This window comes from Drosophila mojavensis, unplaced genomic scaffold (assembly GCF_018153725.1).
Source record: "Drosophila mojavensis isolate 15081-1352.22 unplaced genomic scaffold, ASM1815372v1 contig_136, whole genome shotgun sequence".
NCBI lineage: Eukaryota > Metazoa > Arthropoda > Insecta > Diptera > Drosophilidae > Drosophila > Drosophila mojavensis.
In genome coordinates, this window is record NW_025318667.1 from 16,097,501 (window position 1) to 16,117,789 (window position 20,289).

At 37.5% G+C, this 20,289-nt stretch overlaps 2 protein-coding genes across 3 annotated transcripts in view; both read right to left on the reverse strand.

Annotated features, from left to right (window-relative positions):
* LOC26528385 overlaps positions 1 to 6,225 on the reverse strand; it is an 18,776-nt gene extending 12,551 nt beyond the window's left edge. Inside the window, exons 1-2 of one of the 2 annotated variants that reach the window (XM_044011538.1) lie at positions 6,091 to 6,225; positions 521 to 562 (exon numbers count right to left, since the gene is read on the reverse strand). The gene's annotated coding sequence lies outside the window, so the exon portion shown is untranslated. Of the gene's footprint in view, positions 1 to 520; positions 563 to 5,932 lie in introns of both variants that reach the window. The other variant, XM_044011536.1, reaches the window with a different exon arrangement.
* A 7,527-nt stretch (positions 6,226 to 13,752) lies between these two features.
* LOC6583981 (chitinase-like protein PB1E7.04c) overlaps positions 13,753 to 20,289 on the reverse strand; it is a 59,709-nt gene continuing 53,172 nt past the window's right edge. The window contains exons 2-5 of the mRNA XM_002009605.4: positions 17,539 to 17,605; positions 16,896 to 17,427; positions 14,326 to 15,681; positions 13,753 to 14,115 (exon numbers count right to left, since the gene is read on the reverse strand). Coding sequence (XP_002009641.1) covers positions 14,394 to 15,681; positions 16,896 to 17,427; positions 17,539 to 17,542 — 1,824 coding nt within the window. The 5' untranslated portion in view covers positions 17,543 to 17,605 and the 3' untranslated portion in view covers positions 13,753 to 14,115; positions 14,326 to 14,393. The remainder of the gene's footprint in view (positions 14,116 to 14,325; positions 15,682 to 16,895; positions 17,428 to 17,538; positions 17,606 to 20,289) is intronic.

The window sequence follows — 20,289 nt, forward strand, 5'->3', positions numbered from 1 at the left end:
GTATATACTTTCATCCACACAACCAACTGACACACTCAACTGTTTGCCAATGGCATTAGGAACGGGCTCTTGGGAAGTACATGCTCTGCCGCCTATGACGTTGCCAAAATCCGCCCGCGTCGAGCATAGTCGAGCCCATCTTTGGCTGTATGAAGACAGCTTTTATTTTTGGAACTACACCGAGATCTGTCGGGCAGCCATGGGGAATCCGAGCTGTTTACATGCAGAGCCGAAAACGAGTCAGACAGAGACAGACCGAAAGATAGAGCGAGAAAGAGAGAGAGAGAGAGAGAGAGAGCAAGAGAGAGGAAAGAGTATTTAACGCCGATTGTTTGTAGATTTTGAATCTGACTTTTCCATTTCATATTTGAATTTTGTTCGATTTTTCTTTTTTGTTTTGTTTTTTTTTTTAGAGTTTAGTCATGACGCATTAATATTATTCACGTATGTAATACGAACTTATTCTGGCATATTACGTATACGCCATGCTGTACAGGAAAACAAATGCAAGTCGACTTACCCTTAGACTAGGCAGTCCAAATATTTCAGTCGCCGTGCAATTCTGAAAATGAAAAGCAAGTAGATAAATATTGAATTAGTCAATTAGCCAAAGACATTAGCATTTAATACAACTGTTAATTCAGCTAGTTCAGCTATAGCTGTGACGTCAAATTCATTCATAGTTTGCAACACGGCAAATATTCCGCTAGCTTTAGCTGTTTACAAAATTTGTAATAATTAATAGAAGTCCCAACTTAATAGATTGTCGCACATTAGATACCCTAGAAATACTCGTAATGGCTTGGATTTGCGAAATACTTAAAGACAGTGAGGGACTAGGAATTACCCCAAATGGGCTGATATCTGGAAGCACTTTACTGAAAATTGAGTGCGATTTAATGGAAAAATATTTTTTATAGACTGTAGTACTTAGACTTTCCATTTGTGTTTTGCCTCAACGTAATCCAAGTTACACAGTCGACGTCGATAGGTCGTAAAACGAGCAAATGGATTATTTATAAGCAACTGTCGTCAACTATGTATCTTACAAAGTTTATTTTATTGATTTAAATATAGAATGCACTTCTAGAGTGCGAACAAAATTTACATATTGATTATATTAAACATTATCATGAAAACGGAAAGCTATTGATAGCTTCCAATAAGGTTCTGGCTTTTGTAAAAAATAAACTTAGAGAACCACAGGCTCGTCACTATCTTTACTGTCTCTTACAGATTACAAATACTTCTATACAAAAAAATTGTATTATTTGATAGCTGAATACGCATATCAAAATTTATTGCTATTATTCACAAATTAAAATAATATATACAAAACAAATATATAAGTGTAATTGAAACACCACAATTTTATATATAAATTATATACACATCATATATACCTATACATTTATAGGCATTATAAACATTATCACTTAACAGTGTAAATATGTTTATCAAAAGATGCAGAGCTTTTATTCAGTATCATGTGTCATACGTCTTCCTATGCATGCATATAAGACTGACCTGGTGTATCTCTGGGAGTGCAAATACCTAAACTCAACAAAATAAAAAATACACTCGACAAAAAACTGACCTATAGTGCGCACATCACGCAGGCAGTAAACAGTGCCAGCTGTCGCTATGGAGCAAAATAAAAATTTATAATGTCATCGTGGTCCCAACGCTTGCATACGCTATCCCCATTTGGGGTACTGCAGCGAGGACACACATAAAAAAAGTGCAAGCCCTGCAAAACAAGGCGCTACAGCGGCTCACAGGTGCCAGCTGGTACGTTCGCAATTCTGTGCTGCACAGCGATCTAAAAATGCCTACAGTCGCTGTACTGATTGGACGTCACTCCTCGAGGTACGCGGACAGGCTCTTGGCGCACCCAAATCCACTGGCTACTGACCTGGTAGTCAACAACAACAGGCGACGACTCAAAAGGCTTCACCCATTAGACCACAGATCTCCATGAACATTGTAAATAATTGTAAATACAATACTTGTAAATAGTGTAAATACTGGCTTCTAGCCCATGATTTAGGTTAAGGTTTAACGATGACTGCGCTATAGAGTCAATGACAGAAGCCCCAATAAATGAATTTAAAAAAAAAAATGCATATAAGTAAAAACAGTAATCTGTACTATTAATTAACAGCAAGGCTTTTGTAGGCTAAGCGTATTTTAAATATATTAATATTTTACAAAAATTCCCAACATAATTTATATCATACTCAATATGCACGAGTTTTGTTTATAATTATTTAATTCATTGATTTATCCCATTTATATTTCCAAGTTAATTCATTGATTGTGTGGCCGTGCAAAATGTATTGCATACTTTTAGGCAGCGGCCAATATCATTCGAAGAGCTTTTTGGTGTGTGTCTCGGCTAAAATTGTATATTCATTTATCGCTTGAACAAATTCATGATTTTAACCGCATATGCATAAGACACTATTAAACGGAACAATTTTTAATAAAAACGGTTAGGTAAATTTAATTATTAGAGTAAGTATATTTCAGCTTATCAAATAAATCCAATGGATTTCATAGTTGATTAACTTGTTAAAAGTGAAAATTTTGTGACATAATTTGTATAGATTTAATTAAATAGTTTAAATTTTCCTTATATAATATATTATTGTCTCTCCCTAAACGATGTTCGTAAACGGACTCAACAGAAAACAGTAACAAAAAAAGAAAATTGAATTGTATGTAAATAATATGAAGCAACACACAAAGCACAGAAAAACAAGTAAGAAGGCTCCAGTCGAGACTGCTCGACTAGAAGATACCCTGAACCCTCTTAGCTGATATTCTAATCATTCTGCACTTCTTCTATACTACACTTCTACATACATACGCATGCATCCAGACACGCGTAAAACAACGCGCTCTGCTAACTGCGCAGTTAGCAGCGACTGCGAATGGGCTGCGCTGCAGTGTGGGCAATATTATGAGAATTTATTTGTTGAATAATTTCTTTTGTAGATAAACAATCTTAATGAAACTTTCACATGGCTAGAATGTGTGTACGTTCCAAAGCACAAGTCTCTAGTACTTAAAATGCGTTTTTACAAATTGGGAGCGAAGGGGGCGTGGTATCCAAAATCTGTAAATTACAAAAGCTTTGTATCCATTAACTTTATATACAACGCAAATTTGGAGTCTCCAGGTTTAAAAGTGTTCAAATTAGGCTGACAAAACAAAGTCAATTTTTCGATTATTCTCGATAAAAAAGTTATCGGATGAGTTATCGAAACAAATAAGGTAAACTTTTACTGCCTATGGTATACACGAGTATGCATGCCAAATTTCAGCTCTCTAGCTCTTATAACTTCTTAGACCGACGCACTCATATGGACGGACAGACGCACAGGGCTATATCGACTCAGCTCGTCGTGCTGATCAAGTCAAGTAGTATTCTGTGAATGTATTTAACACCAATATATGTTTTTTTTTTTTTTTTTTTCAACAATTCTTCTGTATTGATTCGCTAAGCATATTGAATGAAATGAATGAAATTCAATTTCCAAAACACTTTTGAAATAAATCTGAAATGCATCATTCGGGAGAAATCTATATAGATATTATTATATTATCACGTTCATCTTTAAAGCACGCTAAACTCATTGAGAAGAGAAATTCTTATTGCTGGCGTGTACGTGAGTTGATTTGGCCCTGTCCGTCTGTCTGTCCGCCCGTAAGAGCTGGAGACTTCAAAATTTTTTTTTAAATGTCCGTAATTACAGCGCGGATATCAAGCTTATCATTAAAACTCGATAACTCATCCCGATATTTTTTTATCGATAAAAACCTTATAAAATTATATCTCCTACATCTTTATTGCTAGAGTCTCCAAATTTTTTTATGTATGCTTATATGCAATTTATGCAATTTCGGGTTTTGATAAAATTTAGCCCCCACCCCTATATAAGCTGAAAGACGCGAAAAATTATTGAAATAGCTATTGCTCCAAGGGTTCAGGGTATCTCCTAGTCGATCAGTCTCGACTAGAGCTTTCTTACTTGTTTTTTATTTCATTTCATCGCGCTTTTCAGCTGCTGCCGCTGATGAATTTATTGACGACTTTTAACTAATTGTGCGTAGATATATATATGAAAATATATATATACATTATATATGAAAAAAATATATATCTCTCCACATTCATTTATACATACATACATACATACATATGTACATATATCTGTTCTTCTATAAATGCAAATACCTTGAATATTTATTAGTTAACTATTTGCACAATTCTGTTTATTTCACAATAATCGTATACCGGTTACTTGGCCAATTTCATTAGGGCCATAATTGTTCCATTCTATACTCTAATATCTGTTTCAAGTCACTCATACAGCAATGTCCCATTCGGAGACAGAGATACTAACACGCTGCCATACAGACGATTTAATTGTGTGTTTGTGATAGAGCTTGATGTGTTTTTGTCACGCAGCTCATTTGCTTTAGGGCCTGCAGCTACAAGTTGTTTTTTTTTCCCGTTCTTCATTATACCCTGAACCCATTGAAAATGGGAATCAGGGTATAATGGTTTTGTGAAAAAGTATGTAACGGGCAGAAGGAGGCGTGGCAGACCCCACAAAGTATATATATTCTTGATTAGCTCGACGAGCTGAGTCGATATAGCCCTGTCCGCCTGTCCGTCCGTCCGTCCGTATGAGTGCGTCGATCTCAGAAATTATAAGAGCTAGAGAGCTGAAATTTGGCATGCATACTACATATTTTTTCGATAACTCATTCGATAACTTTTTTTATCGAGAATAATCGAAAAATTAATTTTGTTTTTTTTGTCAGCCTAATTTGAACACTTTTAAACCTAGTAACTTCAGATTTACTGTGTATATACAGTTGATTGATACGAAGATTTTTTAGTTTACAGATTTTAGATACCACGCCCACTTCGCCCCCGATTTGTAAAAAAAAAAAACATTTCAAGTAGTAGAGGCTTGTGCTTTGGAATGTACACACATTTGAACCATATGATTACGCTCTGAAAGTTTCATTAAGATTGTATGTCCACAAAAGAAATTATTCAACAAATAAATTCTCATAATATTGCCCACACTGCAGCGCAGCCCAAGCGCAGTCGCTGCTAACTGCGCAGTCAGCAGTGCGTGATTATTAGTGCGTGTGGATGCGTGTGTTTGCATGTGTGCATAAAAGAAGTACAGAATGAGTTGAATATCAGCTTAGAGGGTTCAGGGTATCTCCTAGTCGAGCAGTCTCGACTAGAGCCTTCTTACCTGTTTTTTTTTTTGTTTTGTTTGTTCGTGTTTTTTTCGGAATGTGAGAAAAAGCTCGAGAGTCAAAAAGCTTGAGTGACTAACAATGAATGGATGGGCATATTCTGTATTTTAGTTCAATAATTTTTGAACAGCGACTTTGGGATACGCTTTCTAGCGTTAAAGAGGTGCGAAAATAGGTGATGAGAGATATATATCAATGTTATATATATACGCATATATCAGCGACAGTTGGCGACTTGTTTTGAGAAATGCGCATCTAATCTCTGAGTAGATAAAATTGCCCCTCAGCTATATTATATTTGCCTAAGATAAATCTGTTGCTAGGTTTATAAGACATTTTCCATTAGATATATGCGAGTCTCTAATTGCATTTACCAAGTCTTGCCGCGAGCCCAGAGCCCATGTGAATGACAGTGGAGTAGAGCACATAGAGTATTACCAACAATAATCACTCATTCTTTTGGCTGCCTAAATTATTGTGGAATGCTCTAATCAATTGTCTTTGGGCTGAACATGTGCTTGCTCAGCTTTCGCTCAGAGAGCGAGAGAGAGAGAGAGAGAGAGAATGCTGGGTACGTGGGCATGGGCAAGGTTGAGGGCGAGGGCGGGGGCGGGGGCGGCTGCGTGTGCCGGCGACAACTCACCTTATGCTGGCAGCTGTTTCAAATACAACACAATCGATCGAGAGATCGCATACACACAATACACCAGATAAGAAAATATATGTGTAGGTTAAGAAAATTACGACGGGTAAATTACGTTTATATATTTCTGTTTAGTTATGGTTTAGTTATTGCACTACCTTATCGATTAGATTCATTTTTTGAATAAAAAAAAACAGCAAAAAATTCAACACCACAAAAAAAGACGCGCGAGTCTTGGATGTGGGCAACCGACAGTGTCAAGCGTTTGAACAGAACTGAAACGCTGCCTCCCAGATACTACTCGGAAGGGTCAGACCGCGACCAAACGCAAAACAACAACAACAACAGCAGCAACAACAACAGCCATTCAACTACAGCCGGAATGCAGCGCATATCTATAATACCGGGAATAAACAATACAATTGAAGCAACCTATAAAATTTTACATAAATATATATATATATACATATAAAAAAAAAAAAAAATAATAATAATATAAAATGCACAAGGCTCTCAAATTTCTTAGAATCGGGCCATGGTTCGATTCCGATGAACAGCTATAAACAAACAAATAGTTGCCCATAAATAATATCAGCCGTACGGCGTAACTTTGCGAAGTCACTTTTGCATGTGCGTGTTTGTGTCCATGCTAAAAGCTTGCGGACTGTGTCTCGACTAAGCTTTGCACTCTCTGCTATTAAGAGCTGACTGTAAAGCTTCACCGCACTAGCAAAGTCACGCCGGAAAAGTTCCACAAATTGCAGTTCATCGAGTATTACGCTCATTCGAGAAACAAGTGTTGATATCCTCTCATCAAGCTGATTTGCATAGAAAAACTTCACTGTGTCTGTCGAGTGCACCGCCAACATTTAATTAAACTTTAAAAGTTTCAATCAAAGTAGAAATCTCTGAGCAGAAAACGAACGACTACCAGATACCCACACTAGAAAACTTGAAGAAGAAGCAAACTTAAGAATAGAGCATAAATTATTGATAAATGTACCAGTCGAGCGAAGTATCATTTGCATCGATTCCAAGTCAAATTGTTTTTATTTGTTTTATATTTTATTTTTTGTAAGACTTTTATTAAAATAATTTGGATTTCATTTCAACAAGAAACTTTAAAATCTAAAAATAATAAAATTCTCAAAGATGTGGTTTAAGCTCTACAGAATGTCAAATAAAAAAAAAAAAAAACAAAAAAAACATTATTTATAAAGCAACTTTTCTCTCGAACTCAAGTTAGTAGAACATTTTAGAGTGATTTTGATTCATTTAAATCAGGAAAATCAATAGTAGTAAAAGCTATAAACTTGTTTTTCAAATTCCAGCTATCAAATATCATCAGTTCTAACGATTCCCAACTAGGCAAAACCCAATTTGTACAGTCTGCTCTGAGTCATCAGCCAATTTTCTTATCGATTCCGAGCTGTGGATGACTTGACCCAATATCGCTTTTATTCTGGCAATCGTTACAGCATCGAGCATTTCTAGAGCATTGCAATTTGTAGGGACTGGAAAAGTTTGGCAAATATCTATGGAATTGTTTTCAAGTTTTTAAAAATAATCCACAAAACGCCTCGTTTTGTTTAAATGCTTCTCGTATTGCATCTTTCATTTTGTATGCTTTACAGATTTCGCACTTCTCTTTATGGTAGTTTTAAGAATCGATGAATTTTAATCATGTGTGTGTGTTGATGCAATTGCAAGCAACAGTTGGCAACATCTGTCGCTGCTCATTGAAATAGCCTTTCGCATTTCTGTTTTTGCCCACTGGTGTGTTGATTTAACCCCAACCGCAGCCCCCTGCGCCCACTCGAGCTGCAAGCAAGCGATTTGCATGCCGACATCGCATATCAAGGCAGCTGCAGTAGGCGCGCCTCGCATTGCATCAGCATAGATCAATACAGATAGCCAATTCAATTTGTCTCTGTATCTCTCTCTCTCTCTTTCTCTCTCTCTCTCTTTCTCTCTTTCTCTCTCTCTGTCTGTCTTTGTCCTCACAGCGCTCAGCTGCTAAATGCTACCCGCAATCAAATCAAATCAAATCAAATGCCGCTGCTCCCTCTGCCCCTTTGCAGACTGTCGATTGCCGAATTTGCGTTCGCTTATGTCGAATCAAGTTTGATTTATGACCTTTTGTTGGCCGCTGCAACAGATGTTCGCCGTTTCAGCCAGTTGATGGGACTTTTCGTTCGCTGCCTGAAACCGCCTCGTTCAATTATTCATAAGTCAGGCTCATCAATTCGGTTGGAGCAAGGACTTTGGCTTATTGGAGTACCACAAGCTAGTAACTCGTATGCAACGGTTCGATAAGATACAGCGCATTTATTCCTTATAGAGAAGGTCTTGTGGCAAGTAGTTCTTATCAAAAGTAGATAATAGAGGGAAGAAACCTAACCTAACCTAACCTAACAATAAACAAATAAGCTAATAAATAAGCAAATAAATAAATATAAATAAAATAAATAAGTAAAGTACGAGATTCCTTGAGCTATTCAAGGAACTGATACTCCAATAATTCTTAGATTATTTTCTGCATACAGAGGAACCAACACACACGCACACACTTGCATGCACACACATACCTGAGCTCTCTAGCTCTAACGGAACTCTTAATATGTTTGAAAGCGCTGTAAAATGATCGATAATAATCGACGAGTTATCGAAAATATATTCAATTTGTACTACATACGGTATACCCAAATACAAATGTTAAATTTCTCTAGCATTTGTAGTTTATGAGATCTCTGCGTTCATACGGAAGGAGAGATAGACGGATAGATAAACTGACAGACGAGCGGACGGACGAATGGATAGCCTGCTATACTACTTTATGTGGTCTGTCCCATTACAAACGTTTTCACAAAGCCCAAGATTACCCATTTTCCATGGACTTTAAATATAAAAAATAAATTAAATAAAAATCAATAATCTGAATAAAGTTTTTTATGTCAGCTTATCAGATTACTTGGCATATAATTAAAAGTGCATAAATATAAATTAAAATTAAGTTCCCTATTTAAGTTCTGATAACATCTGCAGGACTGTAGTTCAACTTCGGATTAAATTAAATGATTTTTTTTAAGAGCAGCTCGCTCAGCTTACATATGTTCGCTTACAGCAGTTGAGCTGGATTGAAGGCATTGTTAAATTGAAACTCAAAGCTATCAGTTTTTGCTCATCAGCGTCAGATCGTAGGAAGACTGCCGTAAGCTACAGTCCACACCACACCCACACCCACACCCACCATCCCCCCGCCCACCACACAACCATTCCACATTCCGTTCGAAATAAAACACATTGTTTACACATAACTATTTATTGGTATATAAGAGTAGATGTATATATGTATGTAAATATGTATTTGCATATGGGCATGTATGCATATGTATGTGTGTAACAGCTCTGGCAGGAAGCCACAAGTACACACACACACACACAAACAGATGCATATGGTTATATTTCCGGTACATAGTAGCCTATGTATGTATGTATATGTGAGCATTTGCATGCGTACATCATTTTTTGGGAAGCTGACATACATACATATATATGTATGTGTATGTAGGTACATAGAAGGTATAAGTATGTGTATACAATCTATTTAAAGGTTTGTATATATATATCGATATATATACTTATATAATATAGATAGTTGTAGCATTATATATTGTTTTCTTTTTTTATTGGTTTTATCCATTATGTGTCATCATATGATTGTTACATTCAGTTGCATTTTGGAATTGTTTTTTTTTTTACATTTACATTTTTTGTTTGTTTTTTTTTTTTTTTTTTTTTTTTTTTTTTGTTATCGAAGTTTGTTTTCGATTAAAATGTGTATACAAACATGTTGCATATCTTTCATACTTCCTTTTCGCTACTTCTCTCTCTCTCTCTTTCTCCCCCTCTCTCTCTCTCTAATTACGCATCTTATGCGTAATTTATATAAGTTTGATATATAAACGCTCAACTCTCTCTCTCTTTGTCTCTCTCGCTCTCTCTCTCTCTCTCTCTCTCTCTCTCTCTCTCTCTCTGTCTCGTCCACATCATCAACGTTATTTACATAGGTATATAAACATTTGATAGCAACTACATATATATTTATATGCATTTTGTATGTATACATGTATGCATGTATTTATACAAGTTTTCTTTTGTTTTTTTTCTTTCTTTCTTAACCATGCGTAGTTTTTTATCTGTTTATACTTCCCCCGGCTGTTCAAAAAAAATTTGTTTTTCAAAAATGTAAACTTCACTCGACTCGACTCGACTTCACACTATACATATATTTATGTATATTGCATGTCTTTGTGCTGCTTCTTCTTAGTGTTTTGTCTCTCTTCCCCATTGCCTTCACAGTGCGTCCAAAAGTATGCTACACAAATTGGATTTGCAATCAATGCTTGCTCAAAAAAAAATAAATATTTATCTCATATATATGTATGTATATACATTTGTGCATATAATGATCAACTCCGCCGAGAGAATATCATTTCTCATTCATTTTAGTTTCATGCTTTTATGTTTGTGCTGTTAGCAGTTATGATTTTTTTTTTTTTTTTTTTTTTTTTTTTTCTTGGATTCGGTTGGGCTCTCAGTTAACACTACTAAAGTACATTTAGTCGGTGGTAACCGCTTGCTTGATGTAGTCTTAGGCTTAGTCTTAATCAATAATAATAACAACAATCAAACAACAACAATTAGATGCGAGTACAGCAAAAAGAGTTGAAAGTTAATCAATTGCATCTCACACGGCGGGCCAAGAAAATTGAAAAGCAAGGAAATCATTTGCCCCGGACGTTTGTTAGCCAAGTTAAAACTGGTATGCCAGATGTGTAGAGCTGTTTGCAAACAGCTCACGGTTTCGTTATGAATTCATGTCAGCTGAGACCTTAGGATATTGAAATCGATAATTATCGATAGCCGCCCAACAAAAAAGTTTAACAATAGCTGAATATTTATTGTTGTAGAAGTTACGGATTACAGGGTATCTGTTTGTCAAGCATTTCTTTCTATAATTGTTTTTACTTTTCTTGATTTCTTTACTATTTATTTTTGCTGCTGGCCCTTAATCTATTGTGACTTACTGGCACAACGTTTACTTATTGCCAAGCACAGTTGTACAATTAAATGAATAGAATCGAATGTCTATATGCTATACATATATATGTATACATGCATATTTGCATTTGTCTACACACATATACATACATGCTTGTAAAATATGATGTGTATCAAAATAAATTAGAGCAAGAATTTTGTTTTATTTTCGGAAATGAGCGAACATCGAGTTATATAAAAGTTTATTATTATTTTTGCGCGCATTTTTAACTTTTTTTTATAAATATATATTTATTATATTTATGTATATTATTTTAAAAATTTTTTTTAAAATTATTTATTTTTTTTTTTTTTATTTTAATTTATTTATTTATTTATTTTTTTTTTTTTTATATATAATTGTAGCTGGGTTTTCTTGTATTATCATTGGATAGTTTTGAGTGTTGCAAGCTTAGAGTCTTTGTCAAACAACATTTGCGCACATTGATTGAGTTTCGTGGTGGGCAAAATGGAAAACACATTTTCTGGAGTATTTGTTGTTGTTGGTTTTTTTTTTTTTTTTTTTTTTAATATTTTCATGTTTAAAATACAGTATACTACTATCAAAAATATAACAAAGAGAATTTTATATTTAGTTTTGTTGTTGTTGTTTACAAATTTGTTTAACATATTTCGTGTGTGTGTGTGTGTATACATATATGTATACATATGTACGTCTGTGTGTGTGTGTATGTGGGTTTGCAATACTTTAGTTGTTTGGTTTATAATATTTGTTTGTTTTTATTTCCCATATATCTTCAATTGATTTGCTGTATGACTTCTGTCAGCTGTTGCTGTTGCGAAAGTAGAAAGAGACAGCAACAGCTGCAACAACGAGAACAATGACAACAACAGTTGCAACACGAGCAAAAAATGGACATGTAAAAACTAGAACAACATTTATTCGACTACAATATATTACATATGTATATACATATATACATATATATTTATCTATATGTATATATATTCACTTTCATATATGTATATCTATATATTTTTTTATTGAGACCAATAACGATCGCATTGACTTGTAAATAGTTGAAATACCATTGAAATGTATTCGCATTCATATATATATCATTATACATATATATCACGTATATACGTATATCTATATATATATATATGCTCGTATGTATATTCTACAGTCTAACCTTTATATATATACATATTCATATATATAGTATATTTAGCATTGAAAGTGAAAGTTAACTTTGGGTTGACGCACAGATTTCAAGTATTTGTGAAACACACATTGGAAATCGATATACGTTAATTGGGCACATTGAGAGTTATGTATATATACATACATATATAGTATACATACATATATGTAGTACTTAGGTACATATGCCTTTGAATATGTATTGTATGTAAAAATATGTAGGTTTATTTTTGCCTTTGCCAGTGTTGAGCAGCGCATTCATAGTGTGTACTGTGTACTGTGTTCAGTGTTGGGAAATTGCCGTTTAGCAATTTAACTTTGTTAATTGATACAGCCGGCACACACACATGCATGTGCATGTATGCATGTGGCATATGCATACACATATTGTGAACTTAGAAGTATGATTGAAGCATACTTGATTGATTGCTGCCAATTTGGCAAATTGCCAATTTTCCCACCTCGTTACCTCTTAAAGCTCTCAAAAATTTACCAACATTCCAAACTTTTCGCACAATTCAATTAGTAAAGTTTTATTTGTATTTGTATTTTATTTTTATTTATTTTTTTTTTACTTCAATTAAACTCAAATTGATTTGAGTCTACACACAGAGAAGTTGAGGAGAATTGAACTTCATTTAGCATACATACATATACATATAAATATATGTTGTATTCGTATATATAATTTTAACATCAATATATAACATTTTTTCTTCAGTTTTATCTTTATATATATTTTTTGATTTTTTTTTGTATTTTTTTTTTTTTTTTTTTTTTTTTTTTTTGTATTTTTCTGATAAGCTCAAATTGCACGTATTTACATTGCAATCAATCGACTTGCTGATTGCAATCCTTTGTCTGAGTGCTTTTTAAGCAGTCGTCTATTAGTATTCATATTCAGGTATATGTATGTATTTATTATGGAACCATTAGACCGTCTCCTAATTGCCGCCTGCATTGAGTTATACGGGGCGCCAAAAAAAAAAAAAAAACAAAAATTGTTCTCGAAATTCTTTTAAAATTCTGCTGCACGATTAGAACATTTATAAACATTTATGGAATATTTGGGTTTAATTAAACATTTTAAGTTCGCTTTGCTCTTTCTTTTCTTTATATTTTGTATTATTATTGTTTTTCATATGTATTCGTTTCCATTCACAACATATATACTATTTGCTGTATGAATATATATGGGTTATCTTCTGTATATAATATGTTTAGTCTGATATGGGCTAATATAGTTAATATTTGTACATTTTAGGATTAAAAGCAATTAAAACGTTTTGCTCTGCATTTCTCTTGATTCAAAAAAAATATTAGTATATATACATATATATATATATATATTTTTTTTTTTTTTTTTATGTAGATATATAGTAAGTTGACACATTCATATTGGCTGAGATTTTCACATTAAAAAAATAGTTTTTTTTTTTTTGGATTTCCTTTGCTTTTCTTTTAACACTGTTAGGGTTTTCTTTTAGTTATTTGATTCAGGTGACGATTAAAAGTGTAAATACGCTTTTTATGTAAATATATATGTATATGGGTGTATATATTTCTATTAGAATATGTATGCTTCAATGTCCGTCTCTTGGGGTAAATTTGTCATTCGGCCTGCCTCGCCCACGGTTTCTCCCTGCCCAGCGTTAATCACAAAACTCACCTGCACTGTTGCCATTAAAAAATGTATCTCTGCTATTGCTATTTACTACTACGTGTGCCACGTCACTCTGGTCACTCTGATCACCTATACGATTTACCGTTATTGTTTCAAATTGTACCTTTTGTTCCGGCTGTTAGTAACTTATCCTGCGTTTCGTTTCGATTGATTTGTATGAAAAATGCAAAATGATTTCGTTTCATTGTGTTTGTCGTGTTGTTCATGCTCGAGATGCAAGTAGCTATCCTGCATGGGAGATACGAAAACCGAAGAGCAATAGATATAGGGAAAGATATCTAGATGTATATGTATTATGTAAAGAGCTGTCCATATTCGACTGACCCAGCCAGCCTTATATCTCATCTCATCTCTCCCTCATCGATTAGAGAGGGCCCAAAAAATAACATGGGTCAGTCGAATATGGACAGCCTATCCATCTATCAATCTTCAGCTCACCTTACATTCCTCTAGTCCCCATTGCGTGTCGCTCTGCTGACCGTTTACTTGCGTCTCGGAGGCCCGATCTATTTGACAAACAGATCCTTGAGCGTGGCGCACAGCGAAGCATCGCACGTGTCCTTCGAGTCGTCCTCGTCGCCCTTGCTGAACCAGTTGAGCGTTGAGCGCATTGCACGTCCAGCCTGCGACTGGGCCGAGCTGGCGGCCGATGGCCGCCCACGTCGGCCAGCCCCAGAGCCACTGGAGCTGCTGCCACTGGCGCCAGAGTCCTTGGGCACAGCACCGCGGCTGCTGCCACTGGCCGCCGCTGAGCGGCTGGCCGCTGAGGTCGAAGCGCCGGCTGAATTCATGCCGCCGCCCATGCTGGCATTGGAGCTCTTGCGCAGAAAGCCCTCGATGGCCGTGCCCAGGATGGTGGCGTCGACAATGTTCGCCTTGGTGGCGTCGGTCCAGCTCTTCTTCTGCTTGCTGCGCGGCTTTAGCTTCGGCTTGCCGGAGTCGCCGCCTAGCGGATCCTTCTTCTGCAGCCGCTCGAGCATGTCCTTGGAGAGGGCCATGGCGCTGCTCTTGCTGCGCACGCTCTTCTTGCGCGGCAGCGGCGTCGTCGGACGCTTGCCAAACCAGCCGGATATGGCCGCCGAGCTGTTGTCCTGCGCCTCGCTCACCAGCTGCTTGGCATTGTTCAAGATGGACACGTCGAAGCTGTTGGAGCGCGTCGAGCGGCCAGCATTCGGATCGAGCAGCATGCTGCTCGAGGTCTGCCCACCGCTCGGGGTGGGCGTGGCGCTGGTGGTGCGTCCCCGAGCCGCCTGCTGGAACGTATTGCTCAAGAATGGGCTGGTAGCACTGTTGCCGGTGGCCCCCGACGAGCTGGACGAGCCGCCGTCCGGATCCGGCCGGTGTGCATCGGGTCCCGAATAGCTGCCAGAGCCAGTGATCGAGCTGAATATGCCAGCGATGTCCGTTCGGCTGCCCAGCAGACCCAGGCCGCTGCCCGACTTCTTGCGTCGCGTCGACGCACGCGCCGACAGCGGCTGCGGCGACACACTCGGCGCCTGTGGATGCTCGGAGGCGCGCCGCATAATGCTGCCGCCAGCGGCGCCCGGCTGGGGGCACTCGGAGTAGCGGCGGTTCGTGTAGCGGCGGGCGGGTGCAGCGGCACCGACCTCGTCCACCGTCTGCACCTCGCACACCTTCTCGTTGCTCGACGTCCAGAGCTTCAAGCGTGCCTTGCGCGACTGCAAATAGATGTCATCCATAATGTCCAGCTGCAGATTGTGTATGCTGCCAATCGGGTCTGTCGATGGGGGTCCTGTGTTGCTCTCCCGCCGGGAGTTCAAGACGCGGCTGCTGCTGCAATAGCCCATCGAAATGCTTAACAACTCCATTGCACATTTTATATGGTAATGAATCTTATAGATCTTATAAATCGTAATAAAAGAGGCCAGGTAAAAGAGAATTCCTTTCCACATGTTTAAGAATCCTTCTAGACGTAATGCACAGAAACGACCCAATTGAATAGCTTTTACTGATCTATGTCAACGGAGGAGGAATCAATGGACCAGGTGTAATACCATTGAGTTTACTTCAGTATATGAAAGGATCCCTCCAGGTAGAGCAAATGTACATTTCAATAATCAATCGAAATGGGCAACGAGTCGTATGCAAATTGAATAGCTTTATAGAGATCCAAGTCAAGGCCAGAGACTCTCATCAGAAGCACCCATGATTCACATATTATATGTAATTGTACCACAATGGAGTTGTTTTAAGTATGCGGAAGGATCCTTTTGGGAAACTAAGTTCACAGTAAGAATTGAATAGAATTCCTTTCAATTGAAGACCTAATGATGATTGCAATGCTAAAGTGAAGTTGTTTAAAGCACATGAACATATCCTGCTAAGAAGACAAAGTGAATACATTAATTACGACTAAGTCAAGACTAGAGACTCTTCCATCCGCAGAAAACGACAAATCGAATAGATTGCAGAGAACTAAGTCAAGACAAGAGACTTCTCCATCGGAGGCATTAATGATTAGATATTAGAATTGTACCACAATAGAGTTATTTTGTGTATGCGGAAGGATCCTTCTAGGAAACAGAATTCAATTGAATTGAGGACCTCATAATCATTGCAATACCGGAATAAACTTATTTCAAGTATTGGAACGCATCCTCAGATGAATACAAATCGAATAGATTGCATAGGACTAAATCAAGACAAGAGACTCATCCATCGAAGGCATCAGCGATTATGGTCTTAAAGTTATTTTCAGTATGCGAAGGGATCCTTCTAGTAAGACACAGGTATAGTCAATTCAAGAATTGAATTGAATCGAAGGCATCATGACAGATCATGAATTTACATGAAGTTATCGAATGGACAATAAAGGACTAAGTCAAGAGACTCTTCCACCTTTCGGATCAATAATCATGGCAACAGAGCTCAGCTAAAATATATTTCATGTCTGCGGATTAAATTCTTATTTATTTTTCGTTCAAGCAAGGGAAAACTCCATTTGACTACAAGAAAACCTATTCGCATAATGCAACCAAGTCACTTACCCATTGCTCGAGGGATAGGCGGCGACAGATTCGCGGCGAGAGCGTCCAAAGAGTGTGGTGGGCACCTTCGAGATGGTGACAACTGAATGCCGACGGCCGGATGGAGCCGGCGCCTGTGAGAGTGTGGCCAGGAATGCTGCCTCCTTGGGCGATGGGCCGGAGCCCTCGCCGCCGCGCTCGGATAGACGGCGCACCTGACTGGCGGTGATGCCCTCGGTGACCTGCTGTGAGGGCAGAGAGTGTTTGCGGGCCTCGCGCGGATCGCGCCATGGTGATAGCAAGTAGGGATTGACGGGCGAATCGATGTCCAGGCTGGCGCGATTCGAGAATGTCTCAGAGCTCTCCGGCTCCACTTCTTCGGGCAAATTCGATTCCTCCACAACAATGAGCGGCTCCTGCTGAGCGCTGTGTGCGGCATGTGCATGTGCCTGTGCCTGTGCCTGGGGATGTGGATGTGGATGTGGCGAACCGGGTCCATGCCCGGCCCCACCTCCGAAGCGCACAAATGGCGAACCACGCAAGCGTAGCGCATCTGTAACACAAAATGGAAGCAGTTAAATTGCAGATTGCTAGGTGATGCCGTCTCCCAAATGGACGTTCATTAGTGTGTCGTGTCGCCATTCTCTCTCACTCGCTCACTTACCCATTTTCACAATTGCTCAATTGCTAGCCAGTTGGGAATAAGCGCTCGTCCTGTGTGCGTGTCCTAGCTGCAAAGCGAAAGGAAACCACACATCAAATAAATATTCTATACAAATGTGTAGATGAGCTAGTGTGTGTGTGTGTGTGTGTGTGTGTGCGTGTGTGTTTTGTGTGCTCTCTGTGGCAGGTTAAATAAAGCCAGCCTGTTCATTATCCATGTTACGAGCATACTCTTCTTTCAGGATATACTAATTATGCCATGCAGACAGAGAGAGCGCAGTCAGCTATATATTCTGAATGACTTTATATTCGAAGATCTAGTTCGTAAGCTAGACAGGTTAGCTACCGTTTTCATTTAAATTGTAAATTTAGATTAGCTAAGTGTCAAGGCTTAGTATCCAAGGGCTTAGACCTCAGCTCTAGGAAAAATAGCGAACGGAAAGCCTTGACAACAAATTCTATATAAAAAGCTCTTCCGATCTCTAGACCATGGTAACGTGTCTAATGATCTCCCGTTAGAGCTACAGCTATTAGAGATAACGCTAGTCACCACGCGCTGATTTCTGATATCGGTGGGTTAGCTATCTATACTATCGATAGCTCCATCGTTACAAAAGTAAATGTTTTTTTTTTAATTGAAAAAAAAAAATCCGAAAAATGTTACAGTTAATCCACTAAAAATGCTATTAAAAAGTGTAAACCGAAATAACGCAAATACTTAATTTTTTTAAAGCAAAAAAAATAAAAATAAAATTAAAAATAAAAATAAATATAAAAATAAAAATAATAATAATAATAATAAAATGTGATCTAATTTAATTTATATTTATACATTTTATATTTATATATATTATTTTTTAATTTGTAGCTATTTTTCTTTTATGCTTTTCAATTCGAAGAAGTTTGCTAGAAAAAACATTTGTTTGCACAATTCGAGAAAGAGTTAACTCATATTTATTAGTCAATAAAAAACTTTCAAATATAAGATATAATCGTATAGTCTATAATTATATCTCCCATAGCACAAGCAGATCAGACAATTTACAACCAGTGGCAGATGTTCACTAAGTGAGCGGACATATCGCAGAAATAATTGTTCTTCGATTCTATCAGTGGGGTTAAGACCTCTATTAATCACTCGTCTTTGAGATTAAGTTACCAATGAGGTAGCGGTGCGCTAAACTGTAAATAATTTTATAATTTCTCTAAAAAAAAAGAGAAAGTCAATGTTAAACATAGGAAAAATGTATGAAAGCTTGGAAAACTCAGTGCCTCAATGAAATTGTGTCAGCCGTTCTCCGGCAATGGCTGCTATATTAGGTTTACAGTTAACTAGGAGTCGAAGCAAGCCTGACTCGAATTCAAGCAGATTCATTCAGTGAGTATTATTCATTGCTCACACTCTAGCAGCGCATTCCATAGTCGGTCTGAGCCGCAGCGTCGCTCCGACTTGTTACAAATTGCAAATGGCAAGAAAATCATGCATCAAAGTAATTAAAGCTTTGGCAAGGCTATGCACAGAGCCACATGGCCGCTGTCTTGGGAATTGACATTTCGCTATTCAGCTGGAGCTATGGCTCTCACTTGGCCTAATACAGCGGTGTGCGTGTGCGTGTGCGTGTGTGTGTCAATAGAGTTGCCATAATGAGCATAAAATTATGCGAAAGTTGAAATGAAATTTCAGCATTACTCAGAGACCGCAAGACTTTGTATTTATGTGGCTATGCATCGTGGACAACTGCCGTAACCCGGCCATTTTCATAACTCTCTGTCAGCTTAGCTGCCCAGCTGTGCTGGGCAATCCCCTGGCCAGGCTGTGGCCCCCACTGCCAGTGATTACGGCCAAGAAGTTTTACTTTGACACAAGCTCTCAACGGCCAGAGCCGTGGCAATTTGGGCCAAGTCAGTTGGCAGCTGTAACTGGACTTAGTTGAGGATACCGCAGCAGGTGTAAATATGACAACGCGCTTAAATAATTATAAAGTTTTTAGCATTACGGATAAGAAGGGGGGAGAGGTGCAGGGGAGAGCGCGCGATACTTCACAATATTAACTTTAAGGCCAACACCAAATTAACTGCCTTTAGTATGCGATTGCGCTAAGAACAAAACTCAAGATTGCGAATCAGCCAACTTCATTTATGCGAACTTTAATTTCTATAATGAAAAGTAATCAAACAGCTGTGGGCGTGGCTGGAAAACTTTGCAGCCCATTCCAAGCAGAGTTTTCTTGAGCTAGGCATTCGGAGGAGGCAGGCTCTACAGAACGCCTTCAATTCGGCATGGAATATGATTTTTATTTACTTCAAAGTGTGTGAAAATAATCAGAAACTTGAAATTAATTTCGTTCAAGTTTTGAGCTTGTACATGTATATGTATGTATGTCAGCCTGGAGAAGTATTGTATAAAGTTGTGCCCCAGTTTTCATAACGCCTTGAGCTATTTAGTCAGTTAGCCAAAAACGAGTGCAGAATAATAGATTAGAGAACTAATCTTGACAAATTATATAGACAAAAGCTATTTTTTTTTTTTTTTCAAAATGAAGTTGTATTTTAAACACGTTCATTATTAAAACATATCAGAAAATAATCTTGACAGCTCCATATCATAACATATATAATATTGTATATATTCTTGATTAAAATAATTTACGTATGCGAGCTATCATCAAATCATTGTTTTCCATTAGCCAGGATTAATGGCATAATGAGAGACTTCATGCTAAAATTCATAATATATATACTACATATATCA